General features: G+C 45.9%; 1 protein-coding gene across 5 annotated transcripts in view; it reads right to left on the reverse strand.

Moving 5' to 3' along the window:
- Window positions 1–23204, reverse strand: part of ADGRL1 (adhesion G protein-coupled receptor L1) — a 65092-nt gene that overhangs the window by 22462 nt on the left and 19426 nt on the right. For 4 of the 5 annotated variants that reach the window (XM_078153944.1, XM_020994843.2, XM_078153947.1 and 1 more), the window contains exons 2-4: window positions 12904–13045; window positions 10191–10404; window positions 1049–1158 (exon numbers count right to left, since the gene is read on the reverse strand). In XM_078153944.1, the coding sequence (XP_078010070.1) occupies window positions 1049–1158; window positions 10191–10404; window positions 12904–13045 (466 nt within the window). Of the gene's footprint in view, window positions 1–1048; window positions 1159–10190; window positions 10405–12903; window positions 13046–23204 lie in introns of those variants that run through there. The other variant, XM_020994847.2, reaches the window with a different exon arrangement.

Genomic DNA, 23204 nt, shown 5'->3' on the forward strand with positions numbered 1-23204 from the left:
GAAGAAATTAAAGTGGGTGGGGATGGGGGGTGGGGAGGGAATTACCAGGGCCTCCTGCTCCCCCTGCCCTTCCCCAACCCCCAAAACATACATACTGGGGGCCCTCACTTCTCCCTTTCCACCTCCCCCCAAGTCCTTGCTTCCAAATTGGCTATAAGAAGCTGGGGGTGGGGATAAGGGTGAGAAGGGAAGGAAAGAAGGGGAGCAGGAAAGAAGGGAAATGGTGGTGGTAGGAGTGGGGAGAGTAACCGAGGAGGAGAAGAAACCCTTTCCCCAGCTCCCTGGCTGCTCCCCTTGACAAGGTGGGTTACAGCTGAGCTCCGGGCTCCTTAAAATCCCTCCTTGTGGCCTCCAGGGGTTCTCCAATAGCCACTCCCAATTGAAAATGGTGGAACTTCCTAAGTAAACAGGAAGTAGTGTTGTGCAGATGGAAAGGCAGACTGAAAGGAGCAGTGAATCTCCTTGAAGATGTCTTGGCCTCACTCACCCCCTTGGGGTTGGTATCAGCCATCCCCTCTGGCCCAAGAGCCTAGAGGCCTTGGCAGGCAGATCCTATAATGTGGGAGAACCAGAGGGATAAGGGCACAAAGATCAACTTCTGGGGCCACAAGTGTGACTGTGTGAGAAAGATGAATGTGAGGGTGCCAGGAAGAGCAGATGAAGGTGTATTGGAAGATAGGATTATGGGAGAAAGAAGAGGAAAAGGTATGAGGGGAAGACCAGGAGGTGGAGATGGGGTGGGAGCATTCTAGGGAGAGAGAACAAGTGTAAGAGATGGAGTGAGGGAGAGGAGACAGAGGGGAGGGAAAAGTATGAAGATGTGAGGAAGAGGCCATGGGTGACAGAGGGAGCGTGACAATCTTTGAGGGTGGGAGAGTGTGAGGGTCCCAGGGTGAGAAAGTAGGAAGAGACAAAGCCTGTCCCAGAGTGCCCTGTGCCTCCTTCCTTGCTCCCACCCAGGCTCCACGGGGACACAGGTGTCTACTCCTCACTCGGTGCAGGGGGAGAGGATGGGGCCCGTGTCCGTGCGAGGAACAAGGTGACTCACTGTAGGGGACACAGTCGTACTGCACCTCCAGGTACTTGTAGGTCCCAGGACAGGGGTCTGGGAAGGCATCAGAACCGGCCACCACCACGCACTGCGTTCTGTTGTTACACCTGTGGAGAAACATAAGGCCATGATGGGAGGCAGGATAGAGAAGGGGAATCTCCCCTAGTCTTTTGGCCTTGGGTGACCCCTTATAAAGGAAGGAAATGGGAGAACATTCCAGGGAGAGGGCTAGGACCCAAGTGGTGGGTGAAGCCTTGGCAGAGGTGGGAGGGGTAGAGGGCTGAGGCAGGGTAAGACCCCTGACTCTTGAACCTTGAGTCAGACACACTCCCTACCTCTGCTTCAAATGGATCATTGAATGTGTAAATCTCATTTCTCCTATCAGTATGTGTGATTTTGAGGTGGCCACATTCATTAGATTATTTCTATATTTTCAAGGTTTTCAATGTATCTGTTCACCTTTTGCTAATAACAAGAGATTCTCAGCCCTTTGTGCAAAGGGCTGACCTTGCAAAGCTAGCCACCTAGGGCTTCAGGGTGCCCAAGGCCCAGGTGGATCTTTACATAGTGAAAATAGCAGAGCTGCTCCCAGGCTTGGGAGAAGGCTAGGCCAGAGGGAGGATGGAGGAGAAGTGGGAGGTGGCTTCCTGGTCCCTTTTATCACCTTTCCAAAGAGCTGACTGGAATTTACTCCTCAGGCAGAGGCTTGGGGGCAAACTCACTGAATGACGGGGTCTGTAGTATCCCACAGAGCCAGGTGAAGGGTGCAGTGTGTAGCCTTGGACCACCTTTCCTGGCTAATACCTATGCTCAGCATTGGGGTTTCAGAAGAAGTTTGTTAAACTTTCTGGTTTGTTTATTGATGTAAATTATTGCTGTCTGTTAAAAATAAAATAAAAAGTTTCAGAACATCTACAAAAACAAGCAAACAAAGACACCTGCAAGCTTCCTGTAATTTGGAGCATGATACGGTAGGAAAAAAAAAACTGAACTTGGAATAAAGACAGACCTGAGTTTGAATCCTGTCTCTGACACTGCTGAGCTGTGTGACCATGGGACAGTCAATTAACCTCTTTGAGGTTCGTCCTCATCTATGAAATGGGGAAAATAACTTGAAGTGCTAGTCTCTAAGAGTTGTTGTGAGAAAAGTGATCTGCAAACTTTAAAGGGCTATAGAAATGTGAGGGGTTATTAATACTTAGACAGCACAGTGGATAGAGGTCTGGGCCTGGAGTCAGAAAAACCTGGTTCAAATCTGGCATCAGATACACGCTAGCTGTGTGACCCTGCTCAAGTCATGTCACCTGCGTTTGCCTCAGTTTCTTCATCAGTAGAATGGTGGTAATATCAGTACCTGCCTCCCAGGGTTTTCATGAGGCTCAAATGATATAATAATTATAAAGTGTTTAGCACAGTGCCTGGCACCTGGCAAGTGCTATAGAAAGTTATTTATTATTATAGAAAGTTATCTATTATCTTTACATATTTTTATTATATATTATGTATCAATATATTATATAGTTGTATCATATTATACAATATATTGTATTATGTATTTTTATATTATAGAAAGTTATATGCTATTATAGAAAGGTAGTTATTATTATGATTATCACTAATACTAATCATGTTGGGTCCATCTCCCTCCCTCCCCCTCTTGCCCCAGCATAGACAAGCAGGGGACTGAGCACAGAATAGGTGTCAGTAAAGGTTTGTTTGCTTGATTACATTCGGCATTCATTTATTCATTTGTTTTCAGATCCAGAGAATGATATTTATTTATTCATTCATTTGACAAGCTGTTTTTGAATACTTACCCCGTGGACATACACCCTGACCTCAAGGAGCCTGCTGTTTACTAAGGGGAGGGAACACAAGCACTACGATACTGATGGGGAAGCTAGAAACCAGTCCAATTCAGGAATTATGTGAAAAGAGACTAAACTGTTTTTACTCTTTTACCTAGTGTCTCATACTAGGCAAATAACCCAATGAGGTCAAGGACCCTCTAGAAGGGAAAAAATAAGCATTTATTAAGCACCTACTATGTGCCAGTCACTCTACTAAGCACTTTTTACGAATATTATCTCACTTGATACTTACAACAACCCTTTGAGGAAGGTGCTATTATTATTATCTCCATTTTATAGTTGAGGAAACTGAATGAACAGAGGTGAAGTGACTTTCCCAGGGTCACACAACTAGTAAGTGTCCACCGCCAGATTTTTGAACCCAGATCTTCCTGATTTAGGCCCAGTGCTCTAACTACTGTGTCACCAATTCCCTCCCTTTCCAATAGACATAGCAGCCCTAGCTGGCATGAATGATTGAATAAAAGCATTAATTAAGCATCTACTGTGTGCCACGCACTGTCACAGCAGAAATCAGGAAATGAAGTGGTTGCATAATTGGGACTTGACTAAAAAAAAAGCCACTGTATGTGGACAGCATTATAAGAAATAATAACTACGATTGAGGGAATTCAGAGAAACATGGGAAGATTTGCACGAACTGATGCACAGTGAAGGAAGCAGATTCAGGAGGATACTACAAGACTGAGGTACTGTAAAGGAGAAGAATGGTCAAGCAAAACAGAACCCTGAGGAATTGTCATGACCCATGCTGGTACCATGAAAAGATGAAAGGTGGCATCACCTTCCTTTCATAGAGAGGTGGGGGACTACGGAGATGGGATGTTGCTTCTACTGTCAGATGTGGCCACTGTGTCAGTTGGTTTTGCTTTGATGTTCTTTTCTACAAGGCTTCCATGGGGAAGAGATAGTTGTGATATAGGAGAAAAAAGACAAAAGGTGCTGATAAGACTTTTATTTAAAATTTTTGTTTTATTTGTTTTAATGCATGACGGAACAAGAGCAGATTCTAACCTGAAAGATTCTAACTGGCACAAGGATGCATTAGGAAGGTCTTACATAGGGGGCACAGTAAGTAGAGCACCGGCCCTGGAATCAGGAGGACCTGAGTTCAAATCTCGCCTCAGACACTTACTGTGTGACCTTGGACAAGTTGCTTAACCCTGCCTCTTAAGGAAAAAAAAAGGAAAAGAAAAGAAAAGAAGGTGTAATATGTAAATTAGTACCCGAGTTGGGCCTTGAAAGGGAAAGGTTTCAGCAGAAGGGAGATATGGAAAGTCCACTGCAGTCTGTGCAAATTCACAGAGGTAGGAGGTTGGGACAAGATTAAGTAATAGCTGGATGTCTGTTCCTGCTAGAACAAAGAAGAGATAAAGAGAGTGGCAGGTAATGAGAAATAAGGCTGGCAAGAAAGGTTGGAGCTAGGCAAGGGTCCTCGAGTTGCTTATGGACAGGGTGTGCTGGTAAATATTTAACAACCATCTCTCTGGAAAAAAATGTATGTAGGACACATTTTTTAAGTTTAATCTGCATTATTCACACTTTCTTAAGTCTAGACAATCACAGAAACAATAAATCAAGGCCCGATTTGCTGCATTTGCTGATTTTTGAGGCACCAATGCTCACGTTGAAAACTGAACAATGGTATTCTCCCGTTTTAGCTGGCTCTGGCACCCCCTGGTTATGGATTAGACATGGAGCAGTGACTTGTGCATCAAGTTATCAGAGAATATGTCAATCAGAGCATGGAGCTCAATCCCACAGTGCAACGGGGCTGCTTCAGAAGGAAATGAGCTCCCCGTTGCTGAGGGGTCTTTTAACAGAAATGTGACTATTTTTCTGACATGTCATAGTGGGGGCTTCCGGCCTGATCTGGTAGGTACTCGCCTGATTGCCCAAGTGCTTCTCAGACAATGTTGCCGGGTCTTCATCCATAACATATCTCCTAATTGTGGGTGTCTCCCAAGATTCTATCCTGAGCTCTTTTCTCTCTGTTTGCCCTCTCATTGAGGAATCTCATCAGCTCCCATAGGGTTAATTATCACCTCTATGAGAATGATTCCCAGATTTAGATATCTAGCCCTAGTCTCTCTCTTGAGCTCCAATCCCAAATCACCCACTGCTTATTAGACACTTTGAAATGCCCCATGGGCATGCCGAACTCAAGAGGTTCAGAGTAGAACTCATTATCCTTTCCCCAAAAACCCCTACTTGAAAGAAGATATTTGATCAAATGAGATAATATTTGTCAAGTGTTTAGCCCAGTGCCTGGCACACAGTAGGTGCTTAATAGGTGCTTGTTCTCTTCCCCCACTTCATTCTCATGCTGAACTTCCCTATTTCTCTCAAGGGTACAACCATTCTTCAAAGCCACATGTGGCCCTCTAGGTCCTCAAGTGTGGCCCTGTAACTGAATCCAAACTTCATAGGACAAATTTCAAATCAAAGGGCCGTGCTTGAGGACCTAGAGGGCCACATGTGGCCTTGAGGCCACAGGTTACCCACCCCTGCCTCTAGACACTTGTTAGCTGTGTGATCCTGAGCAAGTCACTTAATCCTGTTTGCCTCAGTGTCTCCATCTGTAAAATGAGCTGGCAAAGCTTGGCAAGCCAGTCCAGCATCTTTGTCAAGAAAACCCCAGACGGGGTCACGAAGAGTGAGTGGGATGTGAACGAACAATACAATTTATCCTGGTAGCCTCTTCCTGTACATTTTTTTGCATGCTATTTCTCCCATTAGATTGTGAGCTCCTTGAGAGGAGGACTGTCTTTTGCCTTTCATTGTATCTGAGGCACTTAGCCCAGTTTCTGGCACATGCTAGGTGCTTAGTAAATGCTTATTGACTGACATCTCCTGGACTACTGCAGTAGCTTTCCATGTAGCCTCCTTGCTCAAATCCATCCTCCATATAGCTGCCACAGTGGTTTTTCTAATGCACAGTAAGTCTGACCATGTCACTCCTGTGCTCACGAAGCTTTGGTGGCTCCCTATTACCTCCAGGATCAACTATATTAACAATCTTCTGCTTGGCGCTGGCTTTTAAACCCTTCACAACCATGCTCCAGCCTTATTCTCCTTTATACATTTTACACTCCAGCCCAAACGGACTTCTCACTGTTCCTGGCCAATGACAAACCCTCTACTCTCTGTGCCAATGCAGTGGCTGGACCCATGTCTGACATGCACTGCTCTCCTCACCTCCACTTCTTAGAGTCCCTCGTCTCCATCAAGACCAGTTCAAGCACCACTTTCTGTTCGCTTTATTTATTTATTTATTTATTTATTTATTTATTTATTTATTTATTTATTTATTTATTCATTTATTTATTTATTTATTTATTTATTTATTTATTTATTTATTTATTTATTTTTTTATTGGTGAGGTGATTGGGGTTAAGTGACTTGCCCAGGGTCACACAGCTAGTATGTGTCAAGTGTTTGGTCTGAGGCCAGATTTGTACTCAGGTCCTCCTGACTCCAGGGCCGGTGCTCTCTCCACTGCGCCACCTCGCTGCCCCCAAGCACCACTTTCTGCATCAAGTCTTCTCCCATCCCATCAACCGCTTCGCCTCCCAGTTACCTTGTATCTATTTTGTGTTTGGTTTTGTATCCTCAATGCTTAGTACAGTGCCAGGTACATAGTAGGTGGTTTATAAATATCTGCCAATCAATCGATTGGTTGGTTGAGCCAGAAGGTCTTTGAGGGTCCTTACAGATTTGAGATTCTTTAATCCTTGGCTTCAGTGCCCTCTTTCAGCCAGTCAATCCCTCATTCAGAAAGCACTAAGCCCTACTGTGTGCCAGCCACTGTGCTGAGCACTAAGAACACAAAAGGAGGCAAAAGACAGTGCCTACCCTCAAGGTCAGGCAACTTGGTGGCAAGGTGGATAGAGTGCCTGGGCCTGGAGTCAGGAAGACTCATCTTCCTGAGTTCAAATCTGGACACTTACCAGTTGTGTGACCTTGGGCAAGTAATTTAACCCTGATTGCCTCAGTTTCCTCATCTGTAAAATAAGCTGGAGAAGGAAGTGGCAAACCGCTCCAATCTCTTTGCCTCAGTCAGTCATTTTTCAGTTGTGTCCAACTATTTGTGACCCCATTTGGGGTTTTCTTAGGGTCACATAGAGTTGGACAGGACTGAAACAACTGAACAGCTACTAGAACTACAAAGCAGTACAGAGTCAGTGCCCAAACAAATCTATACAAACAAGCTATACACAGGATAAACAGGAAATGTTTAACAGAAGGAAGGTGATAGGATTAAGAGGGATTGGGAAAGGCTTCCTGTAGATGGTGGGATTTTAGTTGGGACTTGAGGAAGCCAGGAAAGCCAGGAGGTGGAGATAAGGAGGGAGGGCATTCAAAAGACAGAAGGAACAGTCAAGGCTCCTTCGCTAGAAAGTTTCTTGGGAGAAGTGGGAACTAAGCTAGCTGAGTATGATTGGGGGAGCTAAAAAGAGGGTAAGGCATGCCTGGCAAGGGAATCCAGTAAGCAAAGGTGCTGAGGTGGGAGATGGCACTGGCATGTGCTTGTGAGAAGAGTCCATGGCCTCAGACACTAGACATGTACAAGCCATGTGACCCTGGGCAAGTCACTTAACCCCGACTGCCTCACCAAAAAGCAAAAAAAGAAAAAGAGAAGTGAGGTATGGAGCAAGTGAGATTGAAATTGTGGACGGTCTTGAATGCTGGGCAGTTTGGATTAGAGTCAATTCAATTCAGATCAGTTTAATTCAACACTTGTTAAGGGCCTCCTCCATGCAAGGCACTGTGTTAGGCTCTGTGGATACAAAGATACGAAGTTTTCTCTACTTTCTTCACCCCCAAGGAACTTATGTCCAAAAGGCAATATAAGGCATACCCAGAAATGTAAATGTGAAGTATACAGAGTACTTATAAAGTTGTACAATGTAATTTCAAGGGAGGGAGAGGGAAGAAGGAGGGAGAGAGAGAGAGAGAGAGAGAGAGAGAGAGAGAGAGAGAGAGAGAGAGGAGAGAGAGAGAGAGAGAGAAGAAAAAGAGAGTCAGAGGAGAGGAATAGAGGGGAAAGGGAGGAAAGGGGAAGAGTAGGGGAGGGAAGAGAGAAAGAGGAGAGGAAAGAGAGGGAGAGAAAGAGAGGGAGACACACACACACACACACACACACACACAGAAACAGAGACAGTGTCAGGGACAGAGAGAAAAGTGATGGTGGAGGAGGGGCAGGATTGGGACTGAATCACAAAAGCCTCAGGTAACACCAAACTTCTGCTTTCAAGGAACCCAGGGCTATTTTAAAAAGTGGAAATGAGGAAGGTTGGCCTTCCAAGTATGAGGGAGAGCCAGTATAAAAAGAGAGATGGAATGTCTTATATGGGGAACTATTAGCAAGTCAGTCTGCCTAGAATGATAAGTGAATTAAGGGAAATAATATAAAATAAAACTGGAAAGATGGATGCCGATTTTGGAGAGCTTTAGATGCCAGCTTGATGATTTTTAATGTGATCCTTGAGGCAATGGGGAGCCGTGGAAGGTTCTTGAGCATAGGAATGCGACCATCAGACTTGTGTTTTTGGAATATTGATCCAGTCACTGGAAGTAAGGAGACCAATTAGGAGGGCATTGCAATAGTCTAGGTGAGACGTGAGGAGGGCCTGCAGAAGGCAAGATGCTATGTTAGTGGAGAAAAAGAAGATGGATGGGAAAGCTGCTGTGATGGCAGAATTGCTCATCGTTGGCATCGGATTAGATAGGGAAGGGAGGGGGTTAGGGAGGGCAGAGGCAAGGATGAGTCCCAGGTTGAAAATCTGGGTGACCAGAAGGATGGTGGCATCCTTAGCAAAAACAGGGAGGTGTGGTGTGGAAATAGAATGAGTTCTGTTTTGAGCATGAGTGTGAGATATGCACACTCATGTGGGTTTGTCCAGTCAACAGTTGGTGGTGCGAGACTGGCTTTTCGGATGAAGATCAGGGGTGGATATATAGATTTGTGAGTCATCTGCACAGAGATGCTAATTAAACCCTTGGGGACCGACGAGATCATGGAGAGTACAAAGAGCGAGGCCTAGAGGTACAGATGTACCCTGTGACACTCTCACAATGCATTTGGCCACTTCTGAACTGGGAGGAGGTGTGGTCAAAATGGTGTTTTTGGAACATTAGCACCTAATACATCATATGCCTTGCACCAGGGTTTATGAATGAATAAAGGAAAGAAAGAAGATTAGCCCAGCAGGATTTTGAAGGCTGGATTTTACTGGGGAGGTCCCAGCATCTGAGGGACATTCTGGTACCTTCTCTCCCTCACTGGACCTCTGCAGTACTAGCGTCCTAAAAAGTCTTTTCAGCTTTACTCTCTGACCTCTGTAGCATGTGCTCTGCTCATTTCTGGAATAATTTTCTTTATGAATAGATCTGGAAATATCACTCCTCAGCTCAAAAATCTTCAATGGCTTTCTATTGCCTCCCCAATAAAGCTAGAACTCTTTTGCCCAGCAATCAGTCCTCTCCACAGTTTGGACCACTTTACCCTCTCCAGCCTTATCTCCCCTCCATATATTCTGGAGTGTTCTCTATCTTCTGAATGCTCCATTAAAATGCTTTTCATTCTGTTGTTCCCTACTCATGAAGTGTGCTTCCTCCTCCTTCCTCATTCATCCTATTAAGTTTCTGTCCATTCTGTAAAGTCCAGCTCATATGTCACATCCTTTAGCAAGCCTTCCCCAGTAAAAAAAAAAAAAGCAACAACATCTCCCTCTCATATATCCTCGTGTTATTGTTCAGTTGTTTTTCAGTTGTGTCCCACTCTGTGACCTCCTCTTTGGGGTTTTCTTCACAGAGATGCTGGAGTGGGTTTGCCATTTCCTTCTCCAGCTCATTTTACAGATGAGGAAACTGATGCAAACGAGTTAAGTGACTTGCCCAGGGTCACACAGCTAGGAAGTATCTAGGGCCGCATTTGAACTTAGTTATTCCTGACTCCATGCCGGGTGCTCCTTCCACTGAGCCCCCTAGTGGCTAATGCATCCCCACAGCAAGCTGTTTTTTCATCTCCTTAATGTATTCATAATTAGCCGTGTTTATGTCTTATCCCACATTAGACTACAGGATCCATGGTGGCAGGGACCACATATCATCTAAACACAGTATGTCCCCCAGTGGCAAGCACAGTACTCTGGACGCTGTAGACACTTTTATAGTTTTCTTGTTAAATGAATAAATGAATGAGTTTTGAATGAACGACTTTCCCCCACCCCACCTCACCCCCCAAATCCTAGCAGGGTCCTCACCTCTGGGACATGATCTTGAAGGCATCGGGCAGGTAGCATTGCACATTCTCCATCTGGAAGGGGTCAGCATCACAAATCTTGTCATCTGTGCGTCCATAGTTGGCATTCTCCACCATGATGACATCGCTTCCTGGGCATCGGAGTTCAATGGGGTAGCCCTCACAGGCCAGCTCGCGGCGCATCAGGCCAAAGGGGAGCCCAGCTCGGCTCAGGCCTGCCAGAGTTGAGGCAAAGAAAGAGAAACACTTAGATCCGGAGGCCCCCTGCCTCCCCTATTACCCACCTACAGGACAGCAGCTCCTTTGGCTCTGCCGGGTGGACAATCTGCTCCCCCTCCCAGAGCTTCCTTGACACTTCACAGAGATAAACAGCCTGGGCCTCTTTCCACCTAGATCAGACTGGCTTGCAATGGCTGGAAATGGTGGTGGCAGTGGAGTGAGAAGATAATCATAGGCTCATCACTGGATTTAGAGCTGAAAGGGACCAGAAACGTCATCTAGGTCAACCCTTCATTTTACAGATTAGGAATCCGAGCCCCATCAAAATTAGGTGACTTTCCCAAGATCACACAGGTCATAAATGGACTGAAATCCAGGTCCTCTGACCTCAAATCTCATTTCCTTTCTGTTGAGGCAGGAAGGAGACAGTCAAAGCCCAAGAGTGAGGAATTCCCAGCTTCAGTACTTCCTTAGCTGTGTGACTCTGGGCATATCAGCTTTATTTGTCCATGTATATGAATATATATATGTACACATATACATGAATGTATAAATACACATTGCATGTGTATATATGTATATATATGTGTATATATGTGTGTGTATGTGTGTGCGTGACTTAGTACTCAATAGTCCCACTCTTAGGACATCACCAGGGTGTTGGGAGACAGATGAGGTAATGGATGGGAAATTGCTTTGAAAAGCATATAGCACCAAGCTGATACAAAATGTTACTCCTAGTGTTTGGAATAACTGGAATGTTAAGGAAGGAACCTTATAAGCCCTTGATTTTACAGATAAGGAAATTAAGGCCGGGAGGAAGGGACTTGAGTGCAGGCCCAGCATCTAGGATGACCAGCTCAATGGGAAGGCCTATGCTGAAACAGCAGCATGTGGAATTCAGGTGAGACAGAAAAAGAGAGGAGATCAAAAGGAGGTGGGGGTATCACAAAATCACAGAATGTTAGCGTTGGCAAGGACCTTAGATTTCCATCTGGTCCAACCCCCTCGTTTTTACAGAGGAGGAAGCTAAGGCCCGAAGAGAAGTGATTTGCATGTAGTCACATTGGCACATGGCAAAGCTGGTATTCGCACCCAAGACTTTTGACTCAAGGTTCAGTGCTTTGCACTCCACTAGGAGCTGGAGGACCCTCTTTAGGGAGCTTACTTATTGAATACAGACAGAAAGATGAATGGTGGGAAACTGGTAGGAGTCTTCTAAGGGAGAAGGGATAGAAAGGAAGGAGAGAGGAGGGGGTCAGGCTAGGGATGGATGGGGTGTGTGTGTGTGTGTGTGTGTGTGTGTGTGTGTATGTGTGGAAACAAGCCAAAGGCAGGGGGATAGGCTCCAAACTAGTCAATCACTGAGAGCCTTATGCCTGGTGGCAGTCATACCATATTTTATCTCCCATCCCTATGCCTCCCCTCTCTCCTGTAGACTGGGTGGCTCTATCTGAAATACCTCAGAGTTCCATAGTGAGTTGCAATGGGCAGAGAAAAGGGCAGGGCTCCAAGGGGCTGTGTGCTCAGCTCCAGACATGGGGGGCAAAAAGGGAAGTATGCTCTGGGGCTAGGCTGGGAGAGGCTTTTTTAATCTGCTTCACTTGGTGCCATCTGCTTCCTCATCTAATTTTAGCACCAGCTTGGCCTGGGGAGGAGTTGGGGAGGGCTCAGCTGGGCTGGGAGTGGGGGCCAGGCTGGGACTGCTAGGCAGTGGACCTTGATGGCCTGGGGTGGTTCGGGATCTTGACAGAATGGAGTCCTCATGGCACTGGGCCATGAGGTGGCATTAAGAATAGTCAGGAGGACAAGGGGACAGTGTGAGGAATGTCCTAGGATGAGAGATGGAGCTAGGGGCCACTGGGGAAGTCACCCTGAAGAGAAGTTGATGGAAGGCTAGATTGTATGAGGAGAGGTCTTGGGAGAAAGACAAACGGAGTCAGGGAGGGTAGAAGATTTTTTGGGGGGTAGAATGTGGGAAATGGGCCAGAGGTGGAAATGGTAGGGTTCCTGCTCCCCATCTCATGGCCTGGCCCCTGACCCCTGCTGAGCACTGCCTTTGGGAGAGGAATTGGATAATCGGGGTGGGTGGGCAGGCATGGGGTACTAATTGCTATGTACGTGGGATCCTGGGGCCGGTGCCGGCCGAGCTGGGTAATTAGTTGTTTTTAAATAAACGTCAGCGGGCACGCTTTAATTAAGCCTTCTTCCCAGTGAGAGCTGCTAATATGTAATCACAGAAAGAGGAAGATCAAGACAGAACTGGGGAGACCCAACAGCCAGGGTGTGGCGTGATGGACACCAGAGAGATTCCTGTCTTGGTGGAAGGACCAAGGTCAGGGCCAGCAGCCAACCCTTAGACAGGCAGAAAGGCCCAGCTGATGGACACAGGGCTCGCCCTCTACTGCACCCTCTCCTCCATGGTCTGGGTATCAGGGAAGTGGGATCCTCGGGCCACTCCCCTTACAGCAGCCTTCCCCAGCCCCATTCCCTACCTTGCGTAGCTGAGGTGACCAGGACAGCAGTGACACAGAGACTCCAGAGGGCAGGGGCCAGGCGGGCCATGGCTGAGAACAGGTGGGCACAGGGGGCCTCGCCCCGCATCACCAGCTGAACAGGATGGCACAGACAGACAGCCTAGAAGAAGGGGAACGGACAAAGTGAGGAGGAAAGATTCCCTCTAGCCACCCAGCCAGGGTGCCTGGGTGGGGAAGAGTGAGAGATGGCACAGTCAGACAGGGACACACACACACACACACACGCATCACCACAGAGAGGCACAGGCACACACAGACACTCAGGCACCCAAGCACACACCTACAAGCCTGGATACAGTCATACACAGACACCCAGGCACAGACACATAGAGATATAGGCAGGGACACACAGGCGCAGTGAGAGATGATGCACTGATGTACTCAATACAGGTACAGTCCCTGTCTGACTGAGAAAGTCACACACATACACACACACAGATGCACACACACACAAGATTATCACCTGGGCATAGGCAGTCACATACATACACCCAGGCACTTAGGCAGAGACATACCCAGAAACCAACATGGGTGCACACACACACAGCCACCCAAGCACACACCCACAGGCCCAGGCACATACAGAGAGAAACAGGCACAGGTGCATACACAGACATGTATGCAGAAACAGACACACAGAAAGAGGCCCAGTCACAATCACAACGGTACGCTCACATGTGCATATAGATATGCACAGAGAAACAGGCACACACAGACAGAGACATACATGCCAGGGCACAGTCACATATGCAAACACATAGACACAGGAACGGTCACACACAGACATCCTCGCATGGAGATACAGTGAGTTATACAAAGAGCACAGACATAAGACACACAGAGGCAGAATCACATAGAGACAAAGACACACAGAAAGGAACACTGGCATAATCAACTCCTCATTCTCTCTCTCTCTCTCTCTCTCTCTCTCTCTCTCTCTCTCTCTCTCTCTCTCTCTCTCTGTCGCTCTCTCTGTCGCTTTCTCTCTCTCTCTCTCTCTCTCTCTCTCTCTCTCTCTCTCTCTCTCACACACACACACACACACACACACACACACACACATACACATAACACACTCTTAACTCCTCCTTCCAAGGGTTCCTACCCTTCCTGACACCCTCTTTCCACAGCCCCATCTAGTCTACCCTTCCCCTTTTTCAGGCTGATGAACTTGTTTCTGGCCTTGCAGCTTTGCCCACATCCATGATCTCTTAACTGCACAGAATTCTTGGCAATGCTTCCGGTCCCACCCCTTGGAATCTTTCCTTCTCATCCCCACCCGTGAGCTGGGTCATGCCAGCCAGGCTCAGCACCTTCTTAGAACTAGCTGCACCAAGGGAGGAGGCAGACATGCCTTCTGTCAACAGAGTGCAGGATATGACTTCCCCTAACATATATCCACAGTGGTGGCACACACCAGGCAAACCTTCATCTCAGTGTCCCCAAATAAGAAAAGCCCAGAATTCTACCTTCCAGCCCTACTCCTGAACTGGAACCCTCTGGGGCTTTCTCCCCTAGTGCAGCAGCGACACACTGGCCAGCGGGCTGGCTGCCCATAGTGACATCAGAGCTTTCAGCTCATGGCCTGACTTCAGGTTTTATGGTCTGGGTGACCCATCATCTCACCCCCCCCCAATATCCCTGTGAAGCCTGGTACTCTTCCTCCAGTTAGCATGGCGATGGGCAGAATCATAGAAGTATGGAATTGGAGAGGACATCAAAAGCATGTTTGGCTTAATCCATATCTCAACAAGAATGACCTCTACCATGTAACTGACAAGTGGGTATCTAATGTCTACTGTCGGATCTGAAAAGATCCAATCGATGGAAAACGCGCTACTCTGACTTACATCACAAGGCTATAATTGTTGGGAAGCATACAGTAAGAGGCAGCCGTGTGGTGCCGTGTGGATAGAGTGCTGGACCCGAAGTCAGGAAGACCTGAGTTCAAATCCAGATTCAGACATTTCTAAGCTGTGTGACTTTCTCAGCCTTAATTTCACATCTGTAAAATGGAGATGATAATAGCACCCACCTTCCTGGGTTGTTGTGAGGATCAAATGAAATAATATATAAAGTGCTTCATGAACCTTAAAGTGCTATATAAATGCTAGCTATTATTAGATGTTTGTTGATAGACTTCATTGGAGGGACAGGCCCCCCAATCCCTGGGAGTAAGCCCACTCTTCCTCTCTCCCACCCATCTTCCTCCTCACCAGCTCTCTTTGTAGCTGGTCCTCCCCACATCTTCTGCCACCCTCACTTGAACCTCCTTCCCCTTTCTGCTGTCTCCATTGTGGTCAAACCAGCCTGCTAGTTTGTCCTTGTCCATGACATCCGTCATGCTTCCATCTTGTTGCCTGGAATGCCGTCCCTTCTCACCTCTGCCTCCCAGAATCCTGAGCTCTTTACAGGCCATCATCTTAGGGGCTGCCACCCACACCAGCCCTTTCCTGACCTTCCCTCCTCCACCACGGTATTCGTTTTTCTCCCTCTTGAAATTATTTTCTGGTCTTTGGCATATATGTTGTATTCACTTACGTGTGTACATGTTGTATCCCCCTATAAAAGGCCAACACTTTGAGGGCAGGGTTTGGTCCAGCTTTGTCTTTGTACACTCAGCTCCTAGAACATGCCCCTGCTCGCTGCATTGGAATGAACCTTCTCTTCCCCTTTAGACCCCCTCCCCGCTCCTCTGCCTATCTCCTCATTTAGACTCTTCCCCCAGCAAGGAAAGGATCGCCTGTGGCAGGGGGCCCAAGTATCTTAGCCCCAGTTAAGACTGAGGACCGAATTCCAGAATGAAGGGCATAAGGCTCTAAGCACTGATTCTCCACCCCTCCAAGCCCCAGGCACAAGCTCCTAGCCCCCTTGCTTCCTGTTCCCGAGCTCCCGTGGCTAATTAGAACACGGCTGGCTGGCAGAGCAGTGGCGCCACGGATGTGGGACCAGGGAGCCTGAGTCCCCTCTTTCCCTTTGTGTGGACCCCCCGGGGCAGCCAGGAGCCTAGCTGTCGGGGACAGGGCACTTTCTCTCTGGGGCTCTAGGAGGAAGCCGGAGATGTGGGAATAGAGAGTAAAGAGTATTTATCTTTGGGCTCCCCCAATTCTTTTGTTCTCTGGGGCGGGAGGCACTTCCAGGCCCAGGCTGCAGTTGGGGCCATCCATAAAACCCCTCTATGAAAATACAGAAGGGAGATAAAGGCAGGATGGGGGGGGGGAGGAAAGTGGAACTGCCACCTGTGTGGGCCAGGTGAAACCTGGACTCCTGGGGTCCTTGCTCCTCCCGAAAGGAGCATAATCAGAGGCTGGGAAGGCTGCAGATACATCCTTCACACTACAGTTGGCCTAATCTATCTAGAAAGTCCTTCTGCTTGTTTTATCCACCCCACAATCCAATGCATAATAGTCTTTCAGTGCCCCTTCCCCATTTCCCCACAAGGGCAGAAGAAGTCTTAGACATTGAGAGGATCATAGATCTGGCGTGGGAAGGACCTCAGAGGTTATCTAATCTAACCTTCTCATTTTACAGATAAGGAAACTGAGTCCCAGGAAGTATGTGAATAAATGTTAGCTATCATCATCATCATTAATTATTACTATTATTATTTAACAAGGAGCAACAGAACATTTTCAACCCTGATCTCCCAAATTTTGTATGCTCTCCCCTCCAACATGCAGCTCAAACACTGAAGTTTGGCATTCTAGGCCCTGCTGAGCTCCTGCATCCTACAATTCCAGAACCCTAGAATTTCAGAGCCAGGATGGACCTCAGAGGTCACAACACAGTGCCAGAGAAGAATTCTTAGCTAGGCAGGAGCTCTTCACTGCTCTCTTCCCCTGCCCCGATCCCACCCTAAATCATGGGCATTCCCACCTATACTTTAATCCACATTGTACCACAAGTCCAGAATGTCCAAGGGTCAGGTAGGTAGCTGGTAGAGCAGTGGAGAGATCACTGGGCCTGGAGTCAGGGAGACCTGAGTTCAAATCTGGCCTCAGACACTAACTAGCTGTGTGTCCCTGGGGAAGTCACTTAACCTCAAGTTAAGCCTCAGTTTTCTCAACTGTAAAATGGGGATAATAATTACACTTAGCCCACAGGGTTGTTGTGAGCACCAAGTGAGACAATATTTGTAAAAAGCATTTAGCACAGTGCCTGGCACATTGTAGGTGCTCCATAGATGTTTATCCCGTTTCCTCCCTTCTTTCCACCACCCCTACCCCACTTCCAGGACCACAGGCTTCAGGAAGCCTTCCCTGACCAGCTCAGTCTGCAGTGACCTTGGGCCTCCCCTGGGCACCAAACGGTCTGAATCCATACAACCCAACTTATGATCACACCTTCTTGTATTGCCTTTGTTATCATATGTCTGTGTATCTTGTCTAATGAAATGCGTGCAAAACTTCTCCAGGGCACAGACTGATCTTCTCTTGGGGCAATGGAATGTGACCCTCCCTGGGTTCTAGTCCTGGTTCTGGCACAAATAAGTTGGATGTGAAACCTCGTACAGCCTGTCTTTCCCAGGGGCAGCTAGCTGGCGCAGTGGATAGAGCACCGGCCCTGAAGTCAAGAGTTCAAATCCAGGGGGACCAAATACTTGACACTTACTAGCTATGTGACCCTGGGCAAGTCATTTAACCCCAATTGCCTAAAAACAAACAAACAAACAAAAAATATCTTTCCCTCTCTAGACCTGAGTAGCTCTATCAATAAAGAACGAAATGGTTGGACTGGATAGATCAAGGATTCTTAACTTGGTGTCTGTAAACTTAAATTATTTTGATAACTATTATTTCAATATAATTGAGTTCCTTTGTAATCCTGCGGATTTTATTTTATGCATTTAAAAACATTCATCTGAGAAGGGATCCCTAGGCCTCACCAGATTGACTGCCAAAGGGGTCCATGTCTACACAGAGAGGTGGAGGAAATCTCTAAGGGCATCTGGCTCTGGCATTCCATCCTCCTGTCTACAGTAGCACCTGTCATTTACTCAGTTTCTTAATGTTTACAAAGCATTTTGCCTATATTATTTCATCTCATCTTCCCCCAAACTCTGTGAGACAAGGACTGTTGGCATTATTACCTTCATTTCACCTATAAAGAGGCTCAAAGACATTAAGTGACTTGTCCATGGCCATGCAGTCAGTCAGGATCAGTGGAAGAATTTAAACCCAATATAGAAGTCTATCCTGCTCTACAGAAAATAGAAGGGAAAGAGGATAAGAGAAGTGGGGAGATATAGAAGGGAGGGCAGATTAGGGGAAGGGTATTCAGAATGCCCGGCATCTTGGAGTGGGGGGAGGGATGAGATGGGGAGAAAATTTGGAACTCAAAATCTTGTGTAAGTGAATGTTGAAAACAAAAAATAAATAAATTTTTAAAAAAACAGAATTTAAACCCAAGTCTCACCTGATGTCATCACTCTTTCTACTCTATGACACTGTTTCTGTGCTAATAGAATGACAGGGCCAAAGCTAGAAGGGAATTGCCAGACCTGTTCTAGTCCAACCTGTACCTGTATGGTAATGTCCGCTACCAGATTCTCTGATAAAAGGTCAACCAGCCTTGGATCTGAGATTTCTAGTAAGAGGCTGCCTGTTCTATTTTTAAGTAGCTCTCATTTGGGCCACTAGGTGGCGCAGTGTATGGTGTGCCCAGCCTGGAGTCAGGAAGACTCATTTTCCTTAGTTCATATCTGGCCTCAGACACTTCCTAGCTGTGTGACCCTGGGCAAGTCACTTACCCTGTTTGCCTCAGTTTCCTCATCTGTAAAATGAGATGGAGAAGGAAACTCCAGCATCTCTGCCAAGAAAACCTATCCCCCGAGTCAGACATGACTGGAAAACAATTTAACAACAACAGCAACATTATGGGGGGTAAAGGGAGCCTTCTTTCATGAGCAGAAATTTTCAGCTTCCTTCCTTTTGCTTCTGTGTCTGCTCTCTAGGCTAGGCACAATGAGTCTAAGCCTTCTTCCCCAAGTCAACCCTTCAGGTACTTGGAGACAGTCGTGATATCCCCACTAAGTCTCCTCTTTCCCAAGCTAAATATTCCCAGTTCCCTCAATGTAGTCTTAGATGGCATGATTTTGAAGAGCTTCCCCATCCTAGCTGTTCTCCTCTGGACACTCTCCAGATTCTCAATGTGCTTTCCTAAAATGTATTTGCTCAGACCCTCTAGATGTGGTTTGACCAGGGCAGAGTGCAGGGGGACCATCACCTCCTTATTTTTTTAAATGTATTTTGTTTCAATTTTTTTCAACGATTGAAAATACATTTTTGCTCCTTCTCCGTCCCTCCCCCTTCCTCTTCCTACCTTGAAACTATACCTCTCTGGATGCCGTCCAAGAGTGAATTCATTTTTTGGCACCATATAGCACGGTTGGTTCATAGTGATTTTGCTAATCATTAAGAGCCTCAGATCTTTTTTCAGACATTCTCCTATTTAAGCCGTGGTTCCTTCTTCTCAAGGCCGCTAGGTGGAGCCACAGTGCACAGAGTGCTGGGTGTGGAGTCAAGAATACCTAAATTCAAATTCAGCCTCAGACACTAGCTATGTGACCCCAGGCAAGTCATTCAACCTCCGTCTGTTTCAGTTTTCCGATCTGTAAAATGGGGATAATAGCCCCTATTGTTGTTGAGGCAATTTAGTGAGATAATATTTGTAAAGTGCTTTGCAAATTGTAAAAATATTTAAATACTAGCTGCTATGACTATTCTACTATATGAGAAGTTTTTTTTTTTCTTAGCCAGGCTTTATAGTTCTCCCTATTGCACTTCATCTTATTAGATTCAGTTCAGTAGCCTCCCCTTGCCTGTTAAGTAAAGTTCAAACTCCCCTGGTGGCAGTCAAGGTCCTCCACAGTCTGGCACCTTGTCAGTTTCTCGTTTAAAACCTCCCTCCCCGTAGTCAGCATTTAAAGTTTGCAAAGCAGTTTACAAATATGATCTCATTTGACCCTCACAACATCATTGGGAGGTAGGTGCTATTATTATCCCCATTTTACAGAGGAGGAAACTGAGGTAGGTGGCAGTTAAATGACTAGCCTAGGATCATACAGCCAGTGAATGGAGCTGAGGCTGGATTTGAATTCAGGCCTTCCTGACTCCACATCTGGCCAGGGCTCTTTCCGTTGCCACCTGGTCTCCCATCCTTTATTCTATGCCAAACTAAACTATTCTCTGTCCTAGACCACACCTTTCATTCACCTGTCTCCAGGCCTTTGTGAATGTCTCTCCTTAGCCTTTTCCCTGGTTGAATTCCTGTTGTTGTTCACTCATTTCAGTCCAGTCTGACTCTTCATGACCCCCACTGGGGTTTTCTTGGCAAAGATACTGGAGTGGTTTGCCATGTCCTTCTCCAGCTCATTTGACAGATGAGAAAATGGAGGCAAACAGGTTAAGTGATTTGCCCAGGGTCATACAGCTAGGAAGCATCTGAGGTTGGATTTGAACTCAGGTCTTCCTGACTCTATGCCTGGTGCTCTATCCACTGCACCACTGAATAGCCCTATGGTTGGATTCCTACTTATCCTTTAAAACTCAATCCAAATACTACCTCCAGAAGAGTCTCTTTAGCAATGAAGCAACAAGCATTTATTAAGGTCCTGCTATGTGCCAAGCACTCTTCTAGGTGCTGGGGATTCAGAGACAAAAATGATACCTGAGGCTAAGTTCTTGATGATGTTGATAATTACAATAAGGATGATAATAACGATAATAGCATTTATACAGTGCCTTAATGTTTGCAAAGCACTTTATACATATTTAATTTTATCTTCACAATGATCCTGGGAAGTCAGTACTATTGCTATCCCCATTTTATACATAAGCAAACTGAGGCAAACAGAGGTTAAGTGACTTGCCCAAGCTCACACACTTTGGCTGTGTCTGAAGCTGGATTTGAACCCTGGTCTTCCTGACTCTAGGCTCAATGCTCTATCCTCTGTGTGATTTAGCTGCCTCTATTGAGAACAGCATTCACACAAAGAAATGTACAAAGTATTTGGGAAAGGCCAGCTAAGGAGAAATTATGATAGGTCTCGTGCATGGTATGAACTGAGCTTTGAAGTTAACCAGGTAAATCCCAAAAAGATCATAAAAAGAGAAATATATCCCAAAGAGATCATAAAAAAGGGAAAAGGACCCACTTACACAAAAATATTTATAGCAGCTCTTTTTGTGGTGGCAAAGAATTGGAAACTGAGGGGCTGCCCATCCATTGGGGAATGGCTGAACAAGTTGTGGTATATGAATGTAATGGAATACTATTGTGCTATAAGAAATGATGAGCAGGCAGACTTCAGAATAACCTGGGAAGACTTGCATGAACTGCTGCTGAGTGAAGTGAGCAGAACCAGGAGAACGCTGTACACAGTAACAGCAACACTGTGCGATGGCCAACTTTGTTAGACTTAGCTCTAGCAATTGCTCTGAGCAATGATCGGGACAATTCCAAAAGACTCATAATGGAAAATGCTATCCATACCCAGAGAAAAAACCATGGAGTCTGAATGCGGATGCAGCATGCTACTTCTCTTTTTTTCTTTTTCTTTTTTTGTTTTTTCTTTTTCGTGATTTTTCCCTTTTGCTCTGATTCTTCTTTCACAATATGACTAATGGGGAAATATGTTTAATATGACTGCATATGTATATAGCCTGTATCAGATTGCATGCCGTCTTGGGGGAAGGGGAGGGAAGGGAGAACATTTAGAACTCAAAAATCTTATAAAAGTGAATGCTGGAAACTAAAAAAAAATTAATTTAATCAAGTTTCAAAAAAAGGAGATAACTAGGGATACTAAGAGTCTGAGGTTAGGAAGGAGGGTGTTCCTGGCATGGGGTATGGCCTGGACAAAGGCAGAGAGGTAGGAGATAGAGTGTCATGTGTGAGCGACAGCAAGGTCAGATTGGTTTATTCTAAGAGGTCATAAAGGGGAATAATGTATAATAAGCCTGGAAAAGGAGGCTTAGAGCCAAGCTGTACTTGATCTTTGTCCTCAGATCTCATCTGGCCTTTTGGTTTACCTCCTTTGTAAGAACTCACTATGTCCAATTATGTGTTATAGTGATCTAAGTGCCTGTGCGCTCCATGAGAGGATAGGACCTTCTCTTAAGGGAATTTTCCTCTATAAAAACGTTCTGTTGAATGCAGGACATGCAGGGAGCAGCTGGGGAAGAAGGAGAGAGCTCAGCTTTGGGAGATGGGTGATAGGGAAGGGTGGAGTAGTCAGTCAGTCACTCAAGTATCCCTACCCCGGAAGCAGTCTCTACACCTCAGAGGACAAAGGAGGCAGGTGATACAATAACAAATAGTCCTGGACTCGGAGAAAGTGCATTGGTGGTGGACTTCAGGTCCCAGCTCTGACCTCTCCTAGTTGTGTGACCCTGAGCAAGTCACAGCCTCTCTAGGACTCAGTTTCTTTATCTGGAGAGTAGTGATAATAACATATGCCCTATATTAAACTGTGCATTCCCTTTTGACCCAGCAATACCATGACTCGGTCTATACACCAAAGGGATTGAAGAAAGAGAAAAAGGACCTACATGTACAACAATAATTTATAGCAGTTTTCTCTGTGGTGATAAAGAAAGGGAAATTAAGGGGTTGCCCATTGACCTGGGAATGGCTGAACAAATGATAACATGTAAATACAACACGATGCTATTGTGCTGTAAGGAAGGATGAAGTGGGTGGTTTCAGAGAAACCTGGGAGGACTTGTATGAACTGATGTAGAATGAGGTAAGCAAAACCAGGAGGACAATTTACAGAATGCATAAATATGTTGTATTATATAAATATAATACAACAGTATTGTAAAGACAAACAACTTTGAAAGATTTAAGAACTCTTATCAAGGCATTGACCAACCATGATTTTGGAGGGCCAGCGATGAAGCCTGCCACTCAACTCTTGACAGGTGACAGACTCAGGCTGTAGATTGAGACAAATGTTTTTAGACAACACTGGAATTTATTTTGCTTGATTGCACATATTTATTATAAGGATTTTTCTTCTTTTTAGTGGAAGAGGGAGAAGAAAGGGAGAGAAGGTAGCTTTTCAATGAATTGAAGAAAAATAAAACGAAGTTGTCTTATCTTCCCTACAAGTTGTTGTGAGGAAATCACTTTGTAAATTCTGAAGGGTTATTGAATAGGGAATTGTTATTGTTAAGATGCCCTGGACAAGTCAGCCTAGGGCAGCGATCCTAGGGCAGATTGGGTTGTGTCTCTTCAGATGGTGAGCTCCCTGC

The sequence above is a fragment of the Phascolarctos cinereus genome, unplaced genomic scaffold, assembly GCF_003287225.1.
Source record: "Phascolarctos cinereus isolate Bilbo 61053 unplaced genomic scaffold, phaCin_HiC Scaffold_4;HRSCAF=312, whole genome shotgun sequence".
Classification (NCBI taxonomy): domain Eukaryota; kingdom Metazoa; phylum Chordata; class Mammalia; order Diprotodontia; family Phascolarctidae; genus Phascolarctos; species Phascolarctos cinereus.